The sequence below is a fragment of the Amblyomma maculatum genome, chromosome 8 (genome assembly GCF_055883805.1).
Source record: "Amblyomma maculatum isolate TAMU_Amacu chromosome 8, ASM5588380v1, whole genome shotgun sequence".
Lineage (NCBI taxonomy): Eukaryota > Metazoa > Arthropoda > Arachnida > Ixodida > Ixodidae > Amblyomma > Amblyomma maculatum.
In genome coordinates this window covers 36,182,964-36,205,395 of record NC_139351.1, presented here as the reverse complement: position 1 = coordinate 36,205,395, position 22,432 = coordinate 36,182,964, and the positions used below count along the sequence as shown (strand labels likewise).

The 22,432-nt window shown below is 46.1% G+C and overlaps 1 protein-coding gene and 1 pseudogene across 1 annotated transcript in view; both read right to left on the bottom strand.

Moving 5' to 3' along the window:
* The window catches only part of LOC146180978 (GTPase KRas-like), a 39,049-nt gene extending 16,909 nt beyond the window's left edge, over window positions 1-22,140 (bottom strand). The window contains exons 1-4 of the mRNA XM_084576209.1: window positions 21,826-22,140; window positions 10,748-10,796; window positions 10,108-10,136; window positions 2,385-2,469 (exon numbers count right to left, since the gene is read on the bottom strand). Coding sequence (XP_084432335.1) covers window positions 2,385-2,469; window positions 10,108-10,136; window positions 10,748-10,796; window positions 21,826-21,856 — 194 coding nt within the window. The 5' untranslated portion in view covers window positions 21,857-22,140. The remainder of the gene's footprint in view (window positions 1-2,384; window positions 2,470-10,107; window positions 10,137-10,747; window positions 10,797-21,825) is intronic.
* Window positions 3,491-10,097, bottom strand: LOC146180979 (uncharacterized; annotated as a pseudogene).
* Window positions 22,141-22,432: the final 292 nt, after the last annotated feature.

Here is a 22,432-nt window from a genome sequence, read left to right as displayed (position 1 = left end):
GTTCGTAAAGAGGCATATTTGTTCATTAACTCAGATATTTTATTTTTAAAAATGGACCAGTTTCCATGCAGCATTCCAGATGAAGTAGTAGGAAGGTGTCAAAAAAGGAGCAGAGTTCACTGTTGATAGCGGGGTAGTCAGCCTTTGTGTCATTGTCGGTCCGGTAGCACCTGCTGGAAGCGCACACACCTAACTGGGCCAGCTAGTTTCAGTAGCACATGAAGATGGCACTCGCCACATCTAGTTGACTGCCGCGGCACAACATGTAGGCTCCCTAGTAGTTGACTCTTGCGGCAGTAGTGTTGTTGGTACGATGATTATGAGAGGAAAAAAAAATTCCAATTTTCAATAGGCGATGTGGGGGGTGCGAGCATTATGCGATTAAATATGGTAGTTGTTAGTGAGCCTTACGTGTGTGCTCACTATTTTCTCTGCCTTGGCGCTTGCTACTTGAGTTACGATACGTGCTCAGTGTAGGCATTCACACATTTTAATTTTTGTTGTTACTTTCTAGCATGAAAGTCTGACAACCAAACCAACTCTGGCTGCAAGGGTAGTGAAGCGCTCCAAACTATTTCGACCATATAGGGTTGTTTAATGTGCACTGACATTGCGTAGTACAACACCTTGCATTTTGCTTCCACAATATCCAACCGCCGTGGCCACCACTTCATGCGTATCTCCGTTTGCGCTCGTGTTTCTCGATGCATCGCTTTGTGCAGAGTTTTTCTTTGCGACCGAGATGATGGAAAACAGATTATAACCGTGCACGCAACGGGAAGCCGTAAGAAATGGGCGAGGAACAAAAACCAGAAGACGTCAGCCACAAGCGTGCAGTCGGGTCAGTCGAGTTACAGCCAGTGCCAGACTTTTTTTTTTTATAGATGTGCAGAGAACATCAACCATGCTGCCTAATGATGACACCGCAGGTTCAAATTATAGCGTGAATTGCATCCCGGATCACAGTACACAAGCTTCGAGTTGACGCCGCCGCGTACTACTCTATGGTGGAGCTGGCACACAGTGTGGTTGGCGCAAAGTCCGTTCTGTCGGGAAAGTCCACGAACAAACGCGAGTTTCGCCTCCGCGTTAGCGCATAATGCGATGCCGGTACAGAGTTCGTGACTGGACATGAAAGTGCTAAGCAATTTTATCGCGCACACGAAGCGCAGAACCTGCGGCGAGATCGCGAAGACGTGAGCGGTCAACAATGTTACAGTGAACCTCAGCTGTAGCTAAGCTCGCAGATTGCTTTTGCGCTGGCCGCTGCCGGCGCGATTATTCCTGCTTTTTGTAGTGTAATACTCCCACGCAGTGCTTCCGCATATTTTATTGAGTACCTAACACACGTGTGTATTGGTTCTTCTATTGTGGCAGCTCAACCATGCGCTAGCGTCAAACTGATATATCGTGCGTCGGCTCCACGCGCTCAACCGAAAAAAAGAAAAAAAGAAAGAATCTGCACGAATAAGAAGCTTGCTGTGTGCCAGCTTAAAATGAAAATGCACTGCAGAATATATCGTGCCATTTTTCCTGACTTGGCGAAATTTTTGATGGTTTCCCTGACATTTCCTCGATTTTTCCCGGTGCATGAAATTTCCCTGACAATTCCCGGTTTTCCCGGCTGCTAGACACCCTGGAACAGCCTAAAATTTCTAACGCTAATTTCACTAAATAAATCAAGCAGCTGGTAGAACAAGTGAGCAGATAATCTTACCATCGATTGTGGCCTACAGGGCCGCACAGTGAAAAGTAATGCACATATGATTTCACTAGTCCCAGAATTTATCCTCCAGGTTGAGCCACCAGTGCGGCATTTGTGAATGAAATGGTCCAGCCAGATACCTAACACCCCACACAGCACAGTGGGCAGCATATTCCCTTTCCCGGTTTGCCTGCATTTTGCATGACAAGAAGTGTTTCTTGTTAACACAGAAAGACTGGCTAGTTGGTCATGGTACAACGAATGCATATTTTCAGCGTGAAAAAACACAGGACGAAGAAAGGAGACATACGCAGGACTAAGCGCTTCTGTGGCCCTAGCACATCCCAGTCTAGGCCAGCTCAAAACACTGTCATGGAATGTACACTTCCTGAGGCACAAGTTACATAAAAGAAAGTGGCGCTCAGTATTCAAGGTGGGGGGACCACCATCACCGCTAGCGAGGCACTGTTTTTCATCCCCTCACAGCACAAAAGGCGCTGTGTGCCCAGCTGTATGTTAAACCTTTGCTACACTGTAGCTCCAGGCACAGCTGGGCTCCTTGGCAGAACCGGATGTGAAAGGGAACTTAAAATCTTCGCGACGACCTCCCACGAGTGCGGGTGAGAAGCCACATGCTTTCCCTGAGGTTGTTGCCCTTCAAGCGGAGCAATGCACTGACCTGTATTCTTCTTGGCCTGCAGTGTCCAGGATGTCCAGGAGGCACGTCTCCCCATCGATAACCACCTGCTTCCTGTACGAGTCCTCTGTGAAAAGGGAGCACTCACTCAAGCTTACACAGCTACTAGACCAACCTCCTGTCACGCACAACACTGGCCTCCGCACATGCAGCTGATAACATACATTTGTTCCTTGGACCCTTGTGACTGAACACACAGTCTATGAACCTCTGCCCTGGTCAAGGAACTGACTAAAGAAAGCTCCATCAGAAAAAAAATTGAGTCTAGTAACCGAACAAAGCTAGAGCTCATACTTGGTGTCAATATTTGCTAATTTACACTTGTGTTGTGAAAGTGTCAATGATAAATGACTTTGTAGATCATTAAAAAGTTTAATTTTTCAAAATCAGGCACTTCAGATCACATGCTGTCCCGGATAACACATCTCCCCCCGCCCCTCCCATTTTTTAAAGAAACAATTTCATTACAGAAATGCACTGCACGTTATCCCAAGCTGTTTTCCTGCAGTGCCTAGGTGCAATGGGGCAAAGCCTCAAAGAAAGTGAATGAGCCAACATACAAGGCATCCGTTCCCGTGGAAGCACGACTCCATGAGGAGAAACGTGGTGGCTTCTTTGAGATACCTTACAGGCATAGGGGTGAAGTATATGAGAACTAAAACTATTCACTTGCATATGAGTGGGGTCTGGTCTGGAGACACAGCATGAGCAAAAGCGTGGTGACTGTAAGCCATTGCAATCGCTTCTCCGCAAGTCACTGGTGTAAGGGGGCGAAGCATCTGGAAGCATCTAAGGAAATGATCCTGGCTTGCCATTGCCTTCTACGAATCGGATTTGTTACTAAATCACTTCCGCAATTAGGACGACGCAAATACGAACTGAATTCTGTGAAATCTAAAGAAAAAAAGATGCAGTTCATACTTGGTGTCAATACTTGCTAATTCACACTTGTGTTGTGGAAGTGTTGTGAATGATAAATGACTTTGTACGTCATTAATGAATTCAATTTTTCTAAATCAGGCACTTCAGATCACATGTTGTCCAGGATAACACATCCCCTCCCCCCCCCATTTTATTAAGACCGCATCAATGAGGTTTTACTGTATATTAAGCACAGCAAATACTAAACTTTTTTTAAAAAAAAAAAAAAAAAAAACCACAAAGGGGCTTATTCACATAAGAAAAGGTAATTTGTTTCCAAACATGCTATGCTATAGGGTATTCAAATTGCGCACTGTATCTCCGACTCATTCATGCTGGCAGTTGCTCCCTAAAAAGAAGGGTAGGCAGTACAATCGGAACTTCCAATAAGAATCTCGGGGTCACGTATGCACCATGCTATCTGTAGCTATATGGTCGAGCAGATTTGCCACAAGCCATTTCAGCTGCACTCGAATGTGGAAGGCAGGATGCAGCACACTTTTGACATCTGCTGGGCAGCAAAGCAAGTTTATAATTTAGTGCTGCAAGTTTCGTGCTTGCCATGGTACCAGGTCGCAGGAAAATACAGAACTAAGTGTGGTGGCGAAAGAAAGCAGTGGGTATCTGTAGCAATATCTCGGAATAAAATTTTTGCCTAGGCCCCATTTTTAGTGTGAAACCATGAATTACGTGGTAAACCTGAAAACCAGAAGCTATGCAGGCAGCCTTGACCTTTGACCTTCCCAAAAAGAACAAAACAAACCTAACAAAGTGGATTCGAACCCAAATAATTCTTGTGGTATCCGAGCAAGGAGCTTCACTACTTTTGCTGCATCTGATTGCCCCACATTTTTACCTGTCACTATTGCACTGTGCACTGCATGCAGTCTTGATCGGATTCCTTCAGTGTTTAATGACCATCATTGCATTGCCCCCTCAAGGTGTGTCAAGCGGCCCAAAATATTATATTGCGTTACCACCAAGGTCCCCAGTCACCAATTGCGCCGATCTCTGCCCGACCTTAAAACGTTAGCCGCAAACTGAAAGGAAACTTGATTTGCTTGCACAAGCACTCTGCATTTGGCCAGCTTAGCTAAACTGTCTGTGCTGGCTTATTCAACTACTTCTCGCAGTCCCAATGAGTTGGAATTGATAAGATTTTACCCTATTTGGCACAAGGGTGGAACACCATTATGCTAGTTATTAGAGACATGACATTTTGTCAATGTGGTTACTGCCAGCCCTCCTCTACTGCCAAGCAGCAATGGAGTGCAGTGCGTGCAGACTTACACATGTTAATAGAAACTTTCCTGGAAACTGCATGCACAGTGAGAGTACCACATTTGAGGCTTCATATTTGTATTTTCTTTGGGGATTGTGCACACGCGGAATACCTCTCAGTGCAAATAACAGTTGCTGCTCCAGAGCCAGGTGCGCTCAAGTTGGCAAGACCATGGTTTTTGAAACACGAGAGAAAGAGACGTGTCGTTACTTGACAGGCTAAATCTCACAAGGTCAATCAATGTTCAATGTCCACCACTACGCAAAAACCACAGTTTGGTGATCCCTTAAACAAAGAAGCCTCTCTTCCTCTGAGATAACAAGCCCACCTGTTGACATGCATTCTTTGCGGAACACACATTAAGTGGAACGAAGCCAAGACTGGAGCGGCACTGTGCATAAGTAGATGCATACTGCCACTAAAACAAAGACTGCAGCTTCGCACAAGGTTTCTGAAAATTAAAGTGTCTGCTCACCAGCAACACAGCTTGTCTGGGAGGAGCCGCAAACAAAAACATGCACAGTGCAACAAACGGGCCCCCTCCCCAAGCATTTTTGTTAATAGGGCTGAGACTTCAAGAGAGATGGCCTGGCTACTGAGTACAGCACGCCTAAAACACTAACAGCACTGCGTTCATCTTTCTTCCTGTGCATGCTGTTTCATAGCTATTCATGCATGGGGTTCGTGCAGATTCAAAACGGACAAATTCAAGGATATTCAAGGAATTTCAAGGTCCAGTTGGAGTATTTTCAAGGACTCTCACAATGCTACATGTAGCAAGTTTTCAATATCAGGTACCAATTTTACTGAACAAAATCGAAAAAGAAACATTTCAAGGAATAGCTTGTATTGCACTAAGCCAACATAATAAAGCCAGTATTGCACTAAGCCAACATAATTAAAAAATGTTCCGTCTCCAAACCCCCTGCAATGCATTGCACCAATGTCGAAGAGCAATCCACTCTGCAAAACTGCTAATGGCAACTTCAGGGAAGCTCCTGCCGCTTTTCCTGAATCTCCTCGTTGAGGCTATACAGTTCCTCAGTCTTGCTTCGTGCAGCCTTCCTCAGACTATCGGATCTGACACTGTACTTCAGATAATTAGATGCCTCTGCCTTTTCAGCATACGTATCTGCTGAAGCCTGGAGGTCATCCATTGTTGCTTCGAGCTTTTTTTTTCTTCTTTTTTTTTCATCGCATCAATCTCTTTGTCGATGCAGCGCCTCTGATTCCCTGGCGTCACCACACCGCTTCTTTTTTACTGCCTCCAGGTGGGCAGCATACTGCTGCCGGACAGCTGATACAGCAGTCCTTAGGTTTTTCGTAATAGGGACGTTAAGAACGCCCCCTGCCTTGTCTACAGCATCGCATACAATACGTTGCGAAATATACGAGAGGTCCTTCAGGTTTTCTACGGCAACCTGGCGGTTCACTCTAAACCCTCACTCCACAGTGGCCTGCTGTGGCTGAGCACAAACAAAAGCTTGACAACTTTCCAGAGTTCCCCATATGATGAATTAAACTTCATCAGCTCAGACAAGAACTCGTCCAACCTGTTTACGTTCTTCTCAAACATTCGCAGGTTATGCATCTCTTCCTGCAGGAACTCAGTGTACTTCCCCAGTACAGTGTCTTTTTGGTGCTCAGACATTCTGCTTGCTGTAATGAGGGCATCCAACACTCTTCTGAAGTCGGCCAGGCACTCATCTGGGGCCGTATCCAGCAGAGGTTCCTTTCGGGAACCGTTCTCTTTCAAGATGAGGTCAATTTGACGTCAGCAAGGCAGCGGGTGCCACCTCACGGCGAAGACGGGAAAGACAGCGGCCAATCAGCGATGGCCCCAGATCGCAGGCGTGTCCATCACGAGCATGTGGCTTTTTCTGGTACCAAATACTTGTACCAAAGTGGTGTTAAGCACGAAATAAATCTAATTACATAGTAATGCAAACTAGTGAATAATAGACTGAAATATTCTTAGAAGCATCCTGTTAACAACTGCCAAGCAATTATCTTGGCTCATGAGTACCTTTCTTCGCCACTAGATGATGTTGCGCGCGCGGCGTCGTCGTCTGCTTTTTCGCTCGCTGTGAAGCTTTTGTAAGTTCTGCCTTTCGCACAGAGTGGCAAATATCCTAATAACAATGTCTACAACGCCCGTAGTATGCAGTCCGAATCACGCTAGCTCTTTGACGGAGGAGTTGCTGCCGCCGTTGCGAGTACGAACGAGCTGCTTGATACCGGCACCGCGCCGGCGCGTCCGCGCCTGCCTATGTAGCGGGGCAGCGTCCGTAGCCTTATCGGCCGCTCAAGCGTCGTGAGTATGCGCGACCTTTCCATGAATAGCTGTCAATGTAGGATGCAGCCGATGACACATGGAATCACACTGCACTCGACCCAGTCAGCCACCGTCTGCTCCCCTTCCACTGATGTAGAAGAAGGGAAAACTCAGCCCGCACTTACGGACGCGAATTATTTGTCTCTACGACTGCCGGATTGAAATGGTCGCACTGCTGTTGGCCGAGAGCTTCCGATCGCAAAGTAGCGATCGAAGCGCGCAGAGCACCTTTGCTTCTGACGGCAGCCCGGCATACCCCTTCATCCCCACTTCGCTTCGCGATCGGCACGCAGCCTTAGCCAGTGTTGCTGCAAAACCTCCTGAGACATGTAGAAGGCGTTGTCTCGTTTTTCTTTTTTCTTTTACTGCGTCAGTTTACTAAATCCGCAAAGTGCTGCCCCAAAAAAAACACACACACAAAAAAAAAGGATACCACGGCCGTACTCAAGCAGCTGCGCCCGAATACGGCCATGAGGCGCCACAGCGAGCGCAGAGCAGTTCCATCTCGAAGCAGACCAACTCGTCGCGGTTCCTGCGCCGGCCGGCAAAAAGGTTCCTTTCGGAGCGGTGGCCCCGCCTCGTGCCGCTCCGTGACGTAGGCGAAAAACGTGGAGCCGCCTCCGGAAGTTTTGGGGGTCACGCCGGACGTGACACAGCAACCAATTAGGAGCGGCGAAAGGAACCAGTTCCCGAACGGAACCGTCGCAGGATCTGGCCCCTGGTTTAGTACACATTTGTTGTGGGTTCAGAGAGGACGAACTCCTAATGATTGAGAATCTCAGTGGGCCTCTCTCAAGCACCTTCTTTGTCACACTGATCAAGTGTTTGCATATCATGCGGAACTGGAACAAGTTCTTCTGGCTTGCTTTAGTTTTCTTGACAGTCTGTTCAGCGGCATGGCCTACGTCCATCTTTTCAAGCGGAGTGTGGTTTTGGGTGCTTTCGATGTCCACCGACAGCAGTCGACGAGTGACTCCTTTTGCTTAAGACAAGGCCGAGCACTTCAGAAACTTCGTCAGTAGCTTCCTGACTACTAAGAACACCATGGGCTGATCCGTTTGGCACTCAGTGAGAAATGGCTTGAGGGTCATGGCCATACCTAGTGCAAATTGAAGCTTTGCTAGCAGCAAGACATCACTGGCAAACTCACACAAGTTGTGAAATGATCCACATTTTGGGGGGCTTACTTCCTTCTTCCTTGCAGTTGCAATAAACTTCATAACATCACACCACGATAGTAAGGCTCTCTTTATCACAGGGACATTCTCCAGCCACCGGTGAGTAACAGTTCAGGGGAAAAATTTCCTGACCAGTAACTAAGAAGTCTTCCCTCCTTGCAGGATAACCATGGAAAAGTGTGCTCGGACTGGAGAGCAGACAGTCAACTTGCTGTAACAGCTGCCCTGTAGGCATTGTGCATGGTGTGGAGGCCACAGGTCCCAATGTCCAGACATTGAACTTGGTATGCTTGATGCAGGTGCTTCTGGAAATTCTTGAATAACTTAAGGTCAACATTCGGACCACCCATTGAAATCTGAAGAATTTTCTGAAGGAAAGGCTCGAGCGCACTCAGCAGCTTTCCTTGGATGTCCTCGGATATCTAGTGCCTCAGAAACACCGAGGTATAGTACTTCATTGCCACCTTGTGAGATGAATTCTAAAACCGGATGTGACCATCCATTTGTTTCCGCTGGAGATAGTCGTTCGTGGACTCGTCGAGGAGTATCACGTAGTAATCACAATCTTTTATCCCCCGCTGCAAAGCCGATAAAAAGAAGGGCCTCAGACCATGGCACGTCACGTAGGCAAATTTTTTCTCTCCGCAAGAAAATGCTTTGGTCACGTCACTGTCCGGGAACATACGCTGGAATAGCTGGCCTGCTTCAGATGATGACCGACAGGAGAAATGCAATGTGACAACCTTCAAAGTCCACAGAATCTCTGCATTCGTCACCAGCTCGTGTGCCTTGCAAGCATAGTCTAGCTTTCCAGATTGCGAAGGAGGCGGGACGGCTGATAGCTGGCTCGTGCTTGGAACTAAATACTTTTGCACCGAGCTGTTGACTGCAATCTTCATGACACCAGCATGCTTGGCACTCTTCATATGGCTCTTTAACGCCAACTCGACCATGGTGGTGATATCGAACGTCTCGCTGCAAAGCCTGCATCTTGCACGGTGCTTACTCATCGTATCTGCTGCAATCCAGTCTTTGTAAGCGTCGTTGTGAAGCCGCACGCCTTAAAATTTGCTTTTCCCAGGCATTTGCTTTTCAGTCGGATGCTTCAGCTGCATCAAGTCGGGTACAGAAACGACATAAAGAAATGCCGCCAACAACCGTAACAAAGCACCAAAACCGGATTGGATTGAATCAGCTCAAGCTGGCTTCAGAGCGAGTGGCTCCAATGTGGCTAACCGTTGTGCAACATTGGCTATATTAGCCCAAACTGATCTTTTACGCCTGAAATGCAGATACTGAAACACGATATTGAAAATACAAATATATTAAGTGCATTTTTTTCTGATTAATAACCATTTGCATGCAGTATGCTAGGAATTCAAGGATTTTCAAGGAGCAGCAAAAATTCCACGATTTTCAAGGGCCTTGAAAACGAAATTTTCAAATTCAAGAGTTTTCAAGGTTTTGAAGGACCTGTGCACACCCTGCATGCACTAAACAAAGACTATTCCTAAGGAAGGCACTCTCAAACTAGGAGCCAAGGAATAAAGAGATTTTCATGCCCTTCTGCCCCTCAGCCACCTTTCTGGTGAGGCATCTTTGGAAAACTGATGCACTTCCCCGAGGCATAAAAAAATGCAATGCAAGCTAAGCCAGGCTCAAGTACATCAGTTGGCACCGTTTTTGTGCTTTGACACCGCACATTTTCTCCAATTCCAGCTGAATTTTCAGTTGGAGCTAGCCAAAAATTTCGGTGAGGCAACAAACTTTCCAGCTATACACCATTCAAGGTTGCATTCCATCTGGGTGCCAACCACTTCCATTGAGTGCCTTACCACTGCAGACACTCCTGATGCTTCTGCTGGGCCGCTGTTGCAGAAGGTTCTTACCTGTACAATACACTGCGTGCATAGACCAGACATACCACAGTCATGGAACAGCACTTTCCCCACCACCATGTGCTGCTGCAAGGGAGAGGCCATTCCTCACCTATTGTGGGGTCATACTCGTCCACAAAACTGAAAGGAAAAAGAGGATAGGGATCACTTTACACACACGGCCAAACTACACACTTCCTTATGCAAAAAAAGCCCAAGAAGGAAGCCGCTACCTATTATTTTGAACTGCCATTAGGTGAACAAGGCCAGCACAGATCAGTGAGATTAGCCTCATACTGTACACATGCTCAATACCAAGCATACTTTATTTGCCAGGGAAAAAAGGTTTGCAACCCACCCACTAAACAAAGCATGCAACACAAGGAATCAAACATTTAAACTATATTCGCTTGAGGAGTGCACTCAGAGGAAAAACTAATTTACTCGATGCCACAAACAAGGCTGCTTGGCATCCATGCTATGCAAAAAGTTAAGAACCCAGCATTTGAGTCGAGATGCCTGTCAAAGAAAACACTTCCATTCCACACCAACCTGCAATGAGTGCCAGATCACACTCTCTAAACATTAAGGAATGAGAGACTGCACTACATTCAAAAGAAAGTCCACCCAAAAAGAGGTAGCGATGCATGCTAGCTGCACTCTCATTAGAGCTGCTTTTTTGAGCACGGTGTTAGTTAAAAAAAAAAAAAAAATGTGCAGCAACCGCAAAGGTTGTGAAGATGCATACTCACTGGTTCTGTATGAGTTGGATTGTCAAGGCACTCTTTCCCACGCCACCAGCTGCAAGAAAGGATTTGTGCAAAGGTGAGACAACACCCTCCTCCTTCCAGCTGGGTGCACTCGGGCACCACTTGGGCAATGGGGCTCTGGTTGGCCTAGAGTGCCACACCTCTGCTAAGTATGTGAACCATTGGCATTCGCAGCTGCCATGGCAGGGGAAGTAACTCTGATTGGCATTTCACTGGCCAGTGAGACCGACCTTGTCACTTCCAATACCGCTGTCACACGCACACTTCAGATCACGACTGGTAAAGATCATGATTGAAGTTTCAAGTGCAGTCAAGACTGACTGTGCTGCACGCATCTTCTCGATTTCGATTGACAAGTTAGATCACTACAAGCACGATGAACTGCAAAATTTCCAATTATGAGCAGAAAAAGAAATATATAAACAACTCTGGCTGCACACTGCATTTTGATTGCATAATGTACTGATGGCCTGATCAACCAGGGAGGGTGCCTGATACTCTGCGACAGCCAGCAGTAGCCAGATGTGAGTCCTGTCGTATGACTCGTTCCTGTGTTCGCTTTGTTCCCGTGCTCTACCTGTGCTCTAGCTGCGGTAAGCAGTCTGTGCTAGAAGTGCACGTTTCTCTATCAGGCAGTCCAACTAAGAGCGACAAGTAACCTGTAAAAACGCAAAATCGCCATCATGATGATGGAGTCTGCAAGCTTAGAATCGCAAAGCATGGCACAGAAAAATGGCGACAGGTGAGGAGGACAGGATAAGAGCTTTATTGTTTTGTGGAGAGACATTGAGAGTTCGAAACGACACCTCCTGCTCTCGAGCCCAGTTGCAGCAGCAGGTTGTGCTGTACACCGCGAGCGCTAAACGTCCATCGAGCCTGCGCGTTCATTTACCACTGCCAAAACACGCACATGGGGTCGAGAGTATGAACGCAGCTTTGCAATTCAGATCCTATAATTTTAAATACAAAGCTATTTATTTTAAACTTTTGAGTAATCTTTATCTTGAGTTGGCATAGTTAATTAATGTTTGGGAACGGGGGCGGCTATAGCTCGATCACAGTAGAGGCGGCAGAGCAGAATCGTGGGCGACTGATACTGAATTCGCTGTGTAGCAACACCAGACTCGCATCGAACTCAATTTCAATTGCCTTGATCAAGACTAAATGACCGGGTGACAGGGGTATAGGGGGGGGGGATATATACTTGTTTAGCTAAGGTCACTAGGCCAAATTCCTATGTTATGCAAATCATCAGGTCAAGGAGAAATTGTAGTTTGACAGTAAAGCCAAGAGTGAGAAATGCAGTGGCGAGGATGCTCCTTTTGACCATTAAGAAAATGCGTGTGGTAGGTTCTTCTCACTAAGCACCATATGCCTGTATTTTCAATTTATCTTATGCACAAATATATCAGCAGTTAAACGTTGTAGGAAATTGCAAATAAAATAAAGCAAGAGTTGTTTCTCTGCAAGCTTTTTTTTAAAACAGAATTCAAGATGTTTTCATACAGCAGGTAAATGGCAAAGAAATTGTGGCATTGGATAAAAGGCAGGAATGGTTTGAGGAAGTGCGAAAGCCACGGCGTTGAAACTGCCTTCGACTGATGCAAAAGTTCTGGCTGTCTACCTAATTGTACTACTCAGAAACATAACTATTTACTCATTTATAAAGAGTACAGACACCTAGTTTTTGCTGGTATGTTTTATTCTTTGCAATGATATCCAATTTAATTCAATATATGTCCGTGCTGCTAAAGTTAACAGCTGAGTGAGGGGCATGACGCCAAAGTTTTGTATGTGTTATGTGAGAAATAAAAAGCAGCGATACAACTACTGCTACTTCACCTGTTGCGATTCTGGAGCATTGCAGTGAATCGAAATGACAGAGTGTGCACACAGAAAACTGTGTGCCGCACTTGACCTGTATGGAACTTTGATGACCAGTACTGCTTGGGTGTTTAAACTAAAACCAAAAATGGACACAGAAGAAATTTGACTATACATCACTTAGTGGTCACAGGTGACTACCATGCAGTGACCTATGTTGGTTGGTTGGTTTGTGGGGTTTAACGTCCTAAAGTGACTCCGGCTATGAGAGACGCCGTAGTGGAGGACCCCGGAAATTTCGACCACATGGGGTTCTTGAACGTGCACTGATATCGCACAGCACATGAATGCCACTCCATTTCGCCTCCATCGAAACGCAGCCGCTGGGGCCGGGATTCGATCCCGCTTCCTCGGGCACAGTAGTCGAGCGCCATAACCACTGCGCCACTCCGGCGGGGCGCAGTGATCTATGTATAGTAACTTACTCCGCATAATTACGATGAAGAAAACATGCGAACAAAATTTGGTAACTTGTGTACAGTAACATCACAGGCATCATTACCATGAAGAAACTTGTTTAATTTGTACAGTTGCTGAATGCCTCAGCAGCGAATTCTCTGGCAATGGTGAATAAAATTTCCAACCATCCCAAGAGAGCCACACAGGCTACCCCACAGAAAACAATGATGCTTTTGACCACAGTGTTCCTTACTGGAGTTGTGGGAACTGCTCGGGAGAACCACAGTAGCAGCAGCAACTGAGACAGTGCTCGCAGTTCGGGCAAAATCAGATGAGCTGGCATAAACGCCGAGACTGGATGCTACAAAATGGTATCCTTTACACAGGAATTAACAGCAAAATCCGGAAGGTAAATTCAGGGAGCAAGAAAGGGGCAATGCTTTACATGACTGCCCGACCACGTTTTCCCAATTCTGCATCTGGGGTCTGATGACAGCATTCTCTATCGTTGGAAATTTTTTAACACAATAGCGTTTAAAGCCTCATTCCCCAGAAAATCAGGCATCGACGTTGAGCAAATAGTCACAGGAACACCTATGGCAACAGCAGGTGAAGCACAAAGAAATGTATTGGTGTAAAGCGCTATACATTCCCCGCTGCTACATATTACCACCGGCAAAGTCGAATACAGGATTTTAGAACACCTCCTTAAGTAGCTTGGGTGTGTGTGCGAAATTTCTTGCAGACTTCAGAGTGCAAGTGGCGAGGAATAACAAGGAACCATTTGCACCTGTCAGACATGAAACTGCGGCAATAAAGAAGGCCATCTTGGAGAGTGAATTGGGTGGACTTGACACAGAAGTGAGTGCAAGTGAGCCGGATGGTGCAACAGGGTAGAAGGTCCACCAAAGAAATATAGAGGTCCCCACAGTAAATGTTAGCATAAAATGAATGTTAGGCAGAGTTGCTAAATCTAGGAGTAGTAGAGATCAGGACAGGGCGTCAGCACCAGAGTGTCCAGAGCGGTAGATGATTTGAATGTGGTACTCCTGAAGGCCCTGTGATTCAATGAATCCTTCAAGGATTAGGGAAAGCATGAAGCATGATGGTCAGTGTTTGATTAAAACCCATAAAACGCCCAAGCATTGCTTTTTTTCTGTTGGTGCATTAGGACCAATATGAGTGGTGAAGTAAGGAGCCGATGCAACACGAAAAACAGTGGTGTGCTCATCAAGGAGTAGCTCAGTTGGTCCGATGCATCCAAGGCATTCACCTGAATCCAAGTCGCAGGAAATGATGGGCATGATAGAAGTTGATGAAAAACAGCATGAAAACGGAGATGAGACTAGCCCGTCAATATGCTCTCTTTGGTGCTGGGCATTAGTGATGCAAAGCTTACCATGAGTATAAATGTTTGTGGACCTACTGTCTTCTCTCAAGTGCAATAAATTCTAAGATCGTATGATAAGGAGTGTTTTATGCAATTGTGTGAGAGTGATATCCTAGATTGCAGAAAATTTCATGGTGCTTGTACTCCCTCTTTGGGAAATACCAGGTAACGTGTCCACTAAGCAGAGATTCTGGCAGATCTTTCCGATTCACAAGAGCAGCAGCTTGGCATCCTGAGGTTGGTTGCTGAATATTATTCAAGAAGGGCACTTCATTACAACCAGACAACAGATGTGTTTAGGTAAGAAACGCACTTTAAGAACATAAGGAGAAGTGCCCTTCTTATCTCGAGGGGGTTCACTTATTTTTATGTTAAGACTAGCTATGGGAGATACACACACCAAAGAGGTTTCGTTTGCTTTATGGGGTTTAATGTCCCAAGCAGCTGAGGCTATGAGAGATGACGTAGAGCAGGGGCTCCAGCGACCGCCTGCCTGGGGTTTAACGTGCATCACCACAGCGCAGGAGTGCCTAGCTTTCCACCTCCATTGAAAAGTGGCTGCCACGGCCAAGGTTCGCTCCCGCATCTTGGGCATAGCAGTCCAGAACCCTAACCATTGCAGCTGTAAGAAAAACATGGGCCTGAGTTATGTATTGTGTCTAGTCTTTTTCAGGGGTGGAAGCAGGCTCAAGCATTTTGGAGCAGCTCAGGGAGCAGTAATAAAGGCTATTTGGAGCAATAAAACGAGAATTTGGAGCATTCGAATTATATTTTGCAGCATGTTTCTAAGGTTAAACGTCTTTAATAATTGCAAGTTTTTGCTCCTGACTTACCAAAATATTCAATTTGATTCCCGAATCCTTTCTATTCAACACTCAATGCTTTGCTGACTAAACCCGCATCTCTGACAAGACAAGACAAACAGCCAAAACATTTGAAGGTATTTAAAATAACAAAACTGACCTGAGGAAACATTTGGAAAAGACTAGCAGCAAACTTAATGTTTACTCCTACACTTCATAACTAAACTAAGTCTGACTGTTTTGACATGATATATTCAAACATAGTCCACCACTTTGATGTGCTCAAGCACCCCCACTAGTTTCGAATTGGACAAAAGTGAAAAGCACATTTCCCCTCTCTGTCTTGTGCGTATCCGTTTTGAAGATATGTCCAAATTCCAGGGCACTGGTCAGTAGTGCCTTCAGGAAGGATAGACGGCACTCAAGGGTAGTATTTTCCTCCTCCAGATTCTTTTGCTTCATAGCCTTTTGCTAGTGGCTTATGTTTTCACTCGAGTGAATCTGGCGCTTCCTTAATTCAAACGCATTGGCAATAGGCTCGTATAGCTTTCGAACACCCTTGAGAACATGTCTAGTGAACAACACCTTTGTGACGTCACCGTTTATGCTTCAAGTATGCTTTTGTCTGATGTGTGCTTGACACGCTTGCTACTAACAAAAAGGCGTGATGGCAAATTACCTGCTTGTTTTCACAGCTGAACCCTTAGAACAACTCGAGTTGTACTGAGCTGTCTGACAACTTTCCTAATGGCTCGAGATAAACCCCACCATGACTGCTTTGCTCACTTCTCTCACCACTGACAATTCAAAAAGCTTGGAGAAGGTAACTATGCATCATTGTGCTACCTTTATTTTGACTAAAGCAGCCCCTAGAGTGTGTACACGGAACTCAAAACATGCCACCACCATGGTGTGCTTTCTCACTGTCACTTAATCAAATAGCATCGAATCATTTCTTGGAAGAACTATCATAAATAACCTCCTGTGCAGCCAAAATCCATCTTCAAAAATTGATAACAGAACATTGAGGTTTACAGCAGTTTTGGAGCAATGTTGCATTTTGGAGCAGGATGGAGCAGGAAAAGCAGTTTGGAGCAGCACTTCCACCCCTGCTTTTTAGGCCAGACAGTCTTGCTGATCAATACACTACACACCCATAATCTAAGGAGGAGCAGTAAAAAAATGGGGGGTTCGTCTACCTCTACCGCCGGTGGGTGGCGGGATCCTACATATAGTACGGTGAGGCTGCCCAAAATAATAAAAACGTAGTATGCCTCTGCCCATATACTAAGTGTACCTAAGAGTGATAATGCAAAGAAAGCATGCTTTATCGGAACCGTGTGAAGACTTTCAGTATGGGTGTTTATGTAAAGTGGAAAGGCAAGCTCTTTTTGTCAAATTTTATCATCCAAAACTCATGTCCATGTTTTTCTAGTAGTTACAGTTTCAACACTTATTTTTGTGATAGAATTGTTTTTCTAGTCTTCATATTTACTTTGCAATGCCAGATTAATAATGCAATCGACCCATAGAAGCCATGGTTGTTTTCAATAAATGTTCAGTTGTTAGAAGAGCAGAACGATGGGCCAGTTGGTTGACATTCATGACTGAAGAAAGCACAAGCTGGAAACAAGGACTGAGAAAGAATGACAAGGACAGGTGCTATTTGGCCATGAATGTCCATTGTTAGTATTTCTTTGCATTGCCTACCCCTGTACCATTTCTTTTAGCAGTTTTAGTTCCTCATGACAGCCAAGAATAGAATAGGCCTGTTTTACGCAAGATGGCTGATGATGGAGACGATAAGCTGACTACAACTCAAAGGTGTCCATCCCTGTACAAGTTGGAGAGTAGTATGTGTGTTTCCAGTACTGAGCAAGCAAATGCAATATTTTTCTAAAACACAGTCTTCATTTTCTTCACTTTGCTCAAAAGAAGAGTATATGTCAGAATACCAGATATGGCTCTTGGTAGCTGGTTTAAAAGTGCTCCCAAGCTGTAAATGTGACCGCTAAGTAAAGACTGAGTTATACGGAACACATTTTTATTGTTTCAAAATCATGGATGGTAGGAGCATATTTGGTTTTGAGCTTGATTTTGCAAGCTTTAACACTGCTCTGTGCCAACACCCACAGGGAGAGTATTAGCTAGGTCTCGGTCAAAATGAAAGACAGACTTTAAATTGATTTTGTGTTGTGTTCACAAGTGGGGCCCCCATAAGCAAAGCAACGGGGGAAACCGAGTGTGAAATATCTTTTATGTCGCTGTAGTTTTGAAGAAATCCATAACAGTTCCAATGTATTAGGAACAATGCTTGCAGAGTTAAGGCGATGTGATTAATAAACCCAATTGTTTGGCCCCAGTACTCAGTGTTTCCCTTGCGCTTTTTCGTCCAAGAGTTGCGCTGCCGCTGCAGCAGAGGTGATAAAGAAGCCATGTCCATCACTTGCACAGCTGTGCTGGAGGACGTGGCTTCTCAGCTTGGGGGAGCCTCTGGGCTGAGGCTGTTTCAGAGATGACTTTCGCCGTCTCTGCCCAGGGTTTAAAAGGTGCTACCAGAGACTCTCTGCCAAATTCACAAACACATTGTCACTTGAATTTCTAACCTAAGCGGGCTCTCCACGACTACCACTCCACTTGTAAACATGGCGGACATCCCATCATTTGCACACTGCGTGGACTTCGTTCTACCTGTGCGGCAAGCTTTTCACGAAAGCGAATACAACAAGGAGGCACAAGACCGTGCTCTATAGTCTTGACTAAGCGAGAGTGTCAATCTGTTCGAAAAAGAATTCTGGCACACTATCATTTTACGGGTGCAGCCATGGCTAGCCTCCTGACATCCCTGCCATTCACCCCGAGCATGGACAACTGTGGTCAGGTGCTGACTCTAGTGCTGTAGTTCTTGCACTGAGCTGCTGTCAGTAGTCACCGGATGTCTGAGCAACGTTTCAGAGCCTTCCAAGTGGTTCTCACTTCTGCTTTCAGATTCTTTGTGAAGAAAGCAGTGGTATTGGTGTCCCCTCTTATGGATGGAGGGCGATCAAAAAGAAAAAGTTTAGAAGCTATAAAATATATATATCATATTCAGCCATGAAGCAAGCCACACACCATAGAGCCCAACAAGGGGATGAGCCAGGAACATAACTGAAAGTCCTGCCCAGATATGGTGTAACTCAGGGCAGTCAGCTACACAGGTTAAGTATAGCTGCCTGCAAGAAGGGAACAAACCAAGAAGAGAGGAAGAGACAGAAGATATGAGAAAGCGAAAGACTGAGGGGAGAACAGGAAAAGGTGACTGCCGATTTCCCGGTCGGACCAGCCCGGAGATCTACAGAAAGCGGGGGCCAAAGCTGTGTGTTGCCTCCGCCGAGGGGTGTTAAAGGTACAAATGTCCCACAGTCCAAACAAACACTGCTGCTATGGCAACTAGGCTGAGAAGCAATTTCTTGACAGGGTAGGACAACTGGAAAAATGGTTTACGCTACAGTGCCACAGAAGGCAGTGTTGCAAGGGGCTGGGGCTGAAGCAGGCTCGAGCAGTTTTGGAGCATCAATACTGCCGTTTTGTAGCAAGTTTTAGAGTGAAATGTTTTTAATTGCAATTTTCTATTCCTGACATAGACAAAAAAAAACCCCAACTTCATTATTTTTTATTCAGCGTCAAATACTTTGCTGACTTAACCACCACTTCTACCACTTTTTACCAGCCTCCCACTTTGATGCACTTAAGCACTAGACTGGAGTTCACATCAATCTCGTGCATGTCCCATTTTATCCTATGTCTGTGCTGATAAATTCCTGATAACGGTGAGAGGTGCTTTCAGAATGGATAGACGGCACTGGAGGGTAGCCTCTTCCTCCTCCAGGTTCTTTACTACCTCCTTTCTACCAGTGGCTCCTCATATTTTTGCTTGAGCAACACAGGTGCTTCTTTAATTTCAACACGTTAGTGACAGGTCCTGTAGGGCGTCCCAACACCCTAGTGAACATTTCTAGATTCGCACCTTTGTGGCATCACTGCCAAGTATGCTTTTGCCTGATCTAGACTCACTTGCCATTGACAAAGGAGGTTAATTTTTTTCCACTAAACTCCAATTGCTTGTGGCTAATTTTAAATTTACTCACAAAGATTTACTATACCCTATGCTTTATAAAAATCTTATTTAAAGTAGGAGCAGTGCGAGATGCATTATCCCTCCGGCACCTCTGTGCTGCCATCGTTTCGACTATGGCAGCTTCTGTAGCAAGGGCGCGAAACTCAAAACATATCACCGGCCTGCTGTGCTTCTCACAATCGCTTAATCAACACAACAGCCCACCAAGTGGGAAAAATCGGTGTTCTATATATGGTGCCAAAAAAAAAGTGGCAGCTAATTTGGAGCAGTTTTGATGCACTTGTTAATGTGGAGAGACTGGCTAGTTGGTCTTGGTGCGACGAATGCATATTTTCAGCGCAAAAAAACACAGGATGAAGAAAGGAGACACACAGCGCGAACGTTGATATTCTGTAGCTATTGTTTTCCGGAACAGAATGGGGCAGGGAAAGCAGTTTAGAATGGAGCGGCACTTGCATGCATGAAATGAGGGATCGAAATTTTGCTAACCAGGACAGTATGGCACCTGCTTGCTCGTTCACTTTCATCTTTTCTCTTGTGCTTCCTAACAGTACCACGATAAAGTCTCACAGAGACAATCATCACTTTATTTTGTTACTTTCACGGAAACTCTGAAAGCCTAGGCATAGGCAAAGTTTTGTGGTATAATCCAGCCACACATGCTGCCGCTGCCATGCACAATAGTAATAACAAGTACAAGTCCGAAGCATAGGCATGCTGGCTTCTGTGTGCTGTTAATAAAGAATTAGAGCTTGATGGTGTTTTACTGTTAAAAAAATTCAGTTTGATTCCAGCCTATCCGATTTCAAATGATCTAATTCTGCTACATATGAGACATAGGGTATGATGACTGACAGTAAATTAAATTATGGTCTCTGCTTAAACGTAATTGGCTACTGTTACTAAGCGCTGCACGAATAAAATACTGCTGTGCTACTACTACTGTCTTTTCCGATGGGGCACCAACTGACTAAACCGATGCATTACAAATCCTAGTTTAACGACTGGTGCCCAAATGCGTGTAACACGCTCTAGCAAGATAAAGCATTGGCTTCTTTCACCAGTGCCAATTCCACAACGGGCAATTTTATTTTTATTTCTTGTGGTAGTGTTCTACGCGCCGACAATATGCGCACCCGTCAGTCACGTGTGACCACCCGAGCAGACGACGAAAGAACCAGCGTTCCAAAACGCCAACTCATGCTGAGGTGTTTACTGCGCTGAATGCTCTGCTCGGTAGGCGAAACTAGAACGCGAGGGCAGCACTGAGTTTTCTCAAGCCGCCTCATCGGCACAATTCCGAGGGGAGGGAGAGCGTGGGTTAATACACCTCAACAAAGAGAAGCGCAAAGAATGTTCCACCGCTGCAGAGGTGGCGCCGCTCCCAAAATACGCGAATACGATGACGAAAGCGAATCAGCAGCTAAGGCAGTACTGCGTGCGCTTGACAGCTTCATAAATGAGACTAGCCAGTGCCTCCTGTAGTAATGGACTAGCGCGTAAAATTGCCCCTTGAAAATTTTCTTGGCGCGGACAAAGAAAATCGAAAGGCTGGCGTAGTTCTTCTGTTGTAACAACACTGAAATAAAGCCGAGAAAAATAAATTAGCTGGAACCAGGCATTGAGTTCCGAAAGGGGAGTACTGCCGCACCCGCAAAGCAATATGCAAATGCAGAGACGGCGAGTGATCACACCCCTTACGACCTGAGCACAGACGCTCGTTCGCCTGACTTAGGCCTATTCACTTAAGCCTAACGCCGCTAGACAAATCCGTAAGCACACATACATACACACATACAAAAGCTCGCCGCAAGCGCCAGTCCTGTCTTTTTTTTCTCCCTTTCTCTCTCTCCCCCCTCAGCACGCATTTATCTTCGAGGGTTCGTTCTCACGCGGTCAGTCCCGTTTCCTCCTCGCCTCCTCGTTTTTACTTTTTCTCCTCCTCGGGGCGTTTTTCTGCTGGGTCGTTGTTGCAAGAGCGAAGCGTTTTTCTCCTCCAACTTGGTAGGCGTACAAAGCGACGCGGCCGCGTCTCTCGCGTGCTCGCAAATGGCACGCTGCAGCGGCCTCACTCCACTCTGTCTACCCGCGCCCACATCGGGCTCTGCGCCCCCGCGTCTCGCCACTTCTCGAGGCCGTTCGGTGTCCGCAGACTCGGCACAGAGGCGTTAAACGACACCCGGATTTCCGAAGACCGCTCGGACCGTGCAACTAACAGCCACGCGCTGCAGGCAAATGCTCGGACATCGTCGCTGCGGAGAATGTCGACAAAAAAGTCAATCGGCACGCAAACACAGTCGAGAGATGCCTCAAGTGTAACAAACGAACAACGAGTAGTGAAAGGGAGGGAGGGAGAGTGGTGCAAATTTTGCCCCAAGGGTCGGTAGGGCACGGCACTCGTGTGACCAGTGCCAACTATGTGCAAGGGGGTGCGGAAAAGTCGAAACAAATAACAAGTGATGCTTACCGCCGACGACCACTAGTTTATATTCCGTCATTGTGGTGAAGGACTGTTGTCCGCAGGCGCCGTAGTGGGCACGATCACCTTAGGTTTCGTTGCGGCGTCCTGTGCACAGATTCCCCGCAGCACGCACGCACACAGGGCAATGCAGCGTCCGCACTTTCAGATGCACATGGAAACGACGCGCTCCTCGCGACACGGCTCTGCCGCTGCCGAAAGGCCCTCTGCAAAAGCTGCGGCCGGCCCACACACACAGTGCAGCTAGCCGACACCCTGCAGAAAGCTACGGCCACCGACGACAAGGTAGATCAACCAGATCAACTGGTAGCAAAGGTTCTATAGAGGTACCAGCGGGACAGAAAAGCGAGGCGCAGGTTTTGTGGCGCCGCCCTAGTGGCAGTTCTAAATACTAGTATGAGTAACAAATAAAAACTTTTATTTGGCGCCAATTTTGATTTTTTTTCCTGCATGAAAGACACGACCGATGACGACGGTCAAGTAGGGAAAAAAGACAACGGCTATCGATCAATGTGTTGATTTTGAGGCTATGGCCAAAGGTATGTCGGGCGAACCCGGTGATTTTTTTCTCCAGGTACTAGAATACTATCAGGCA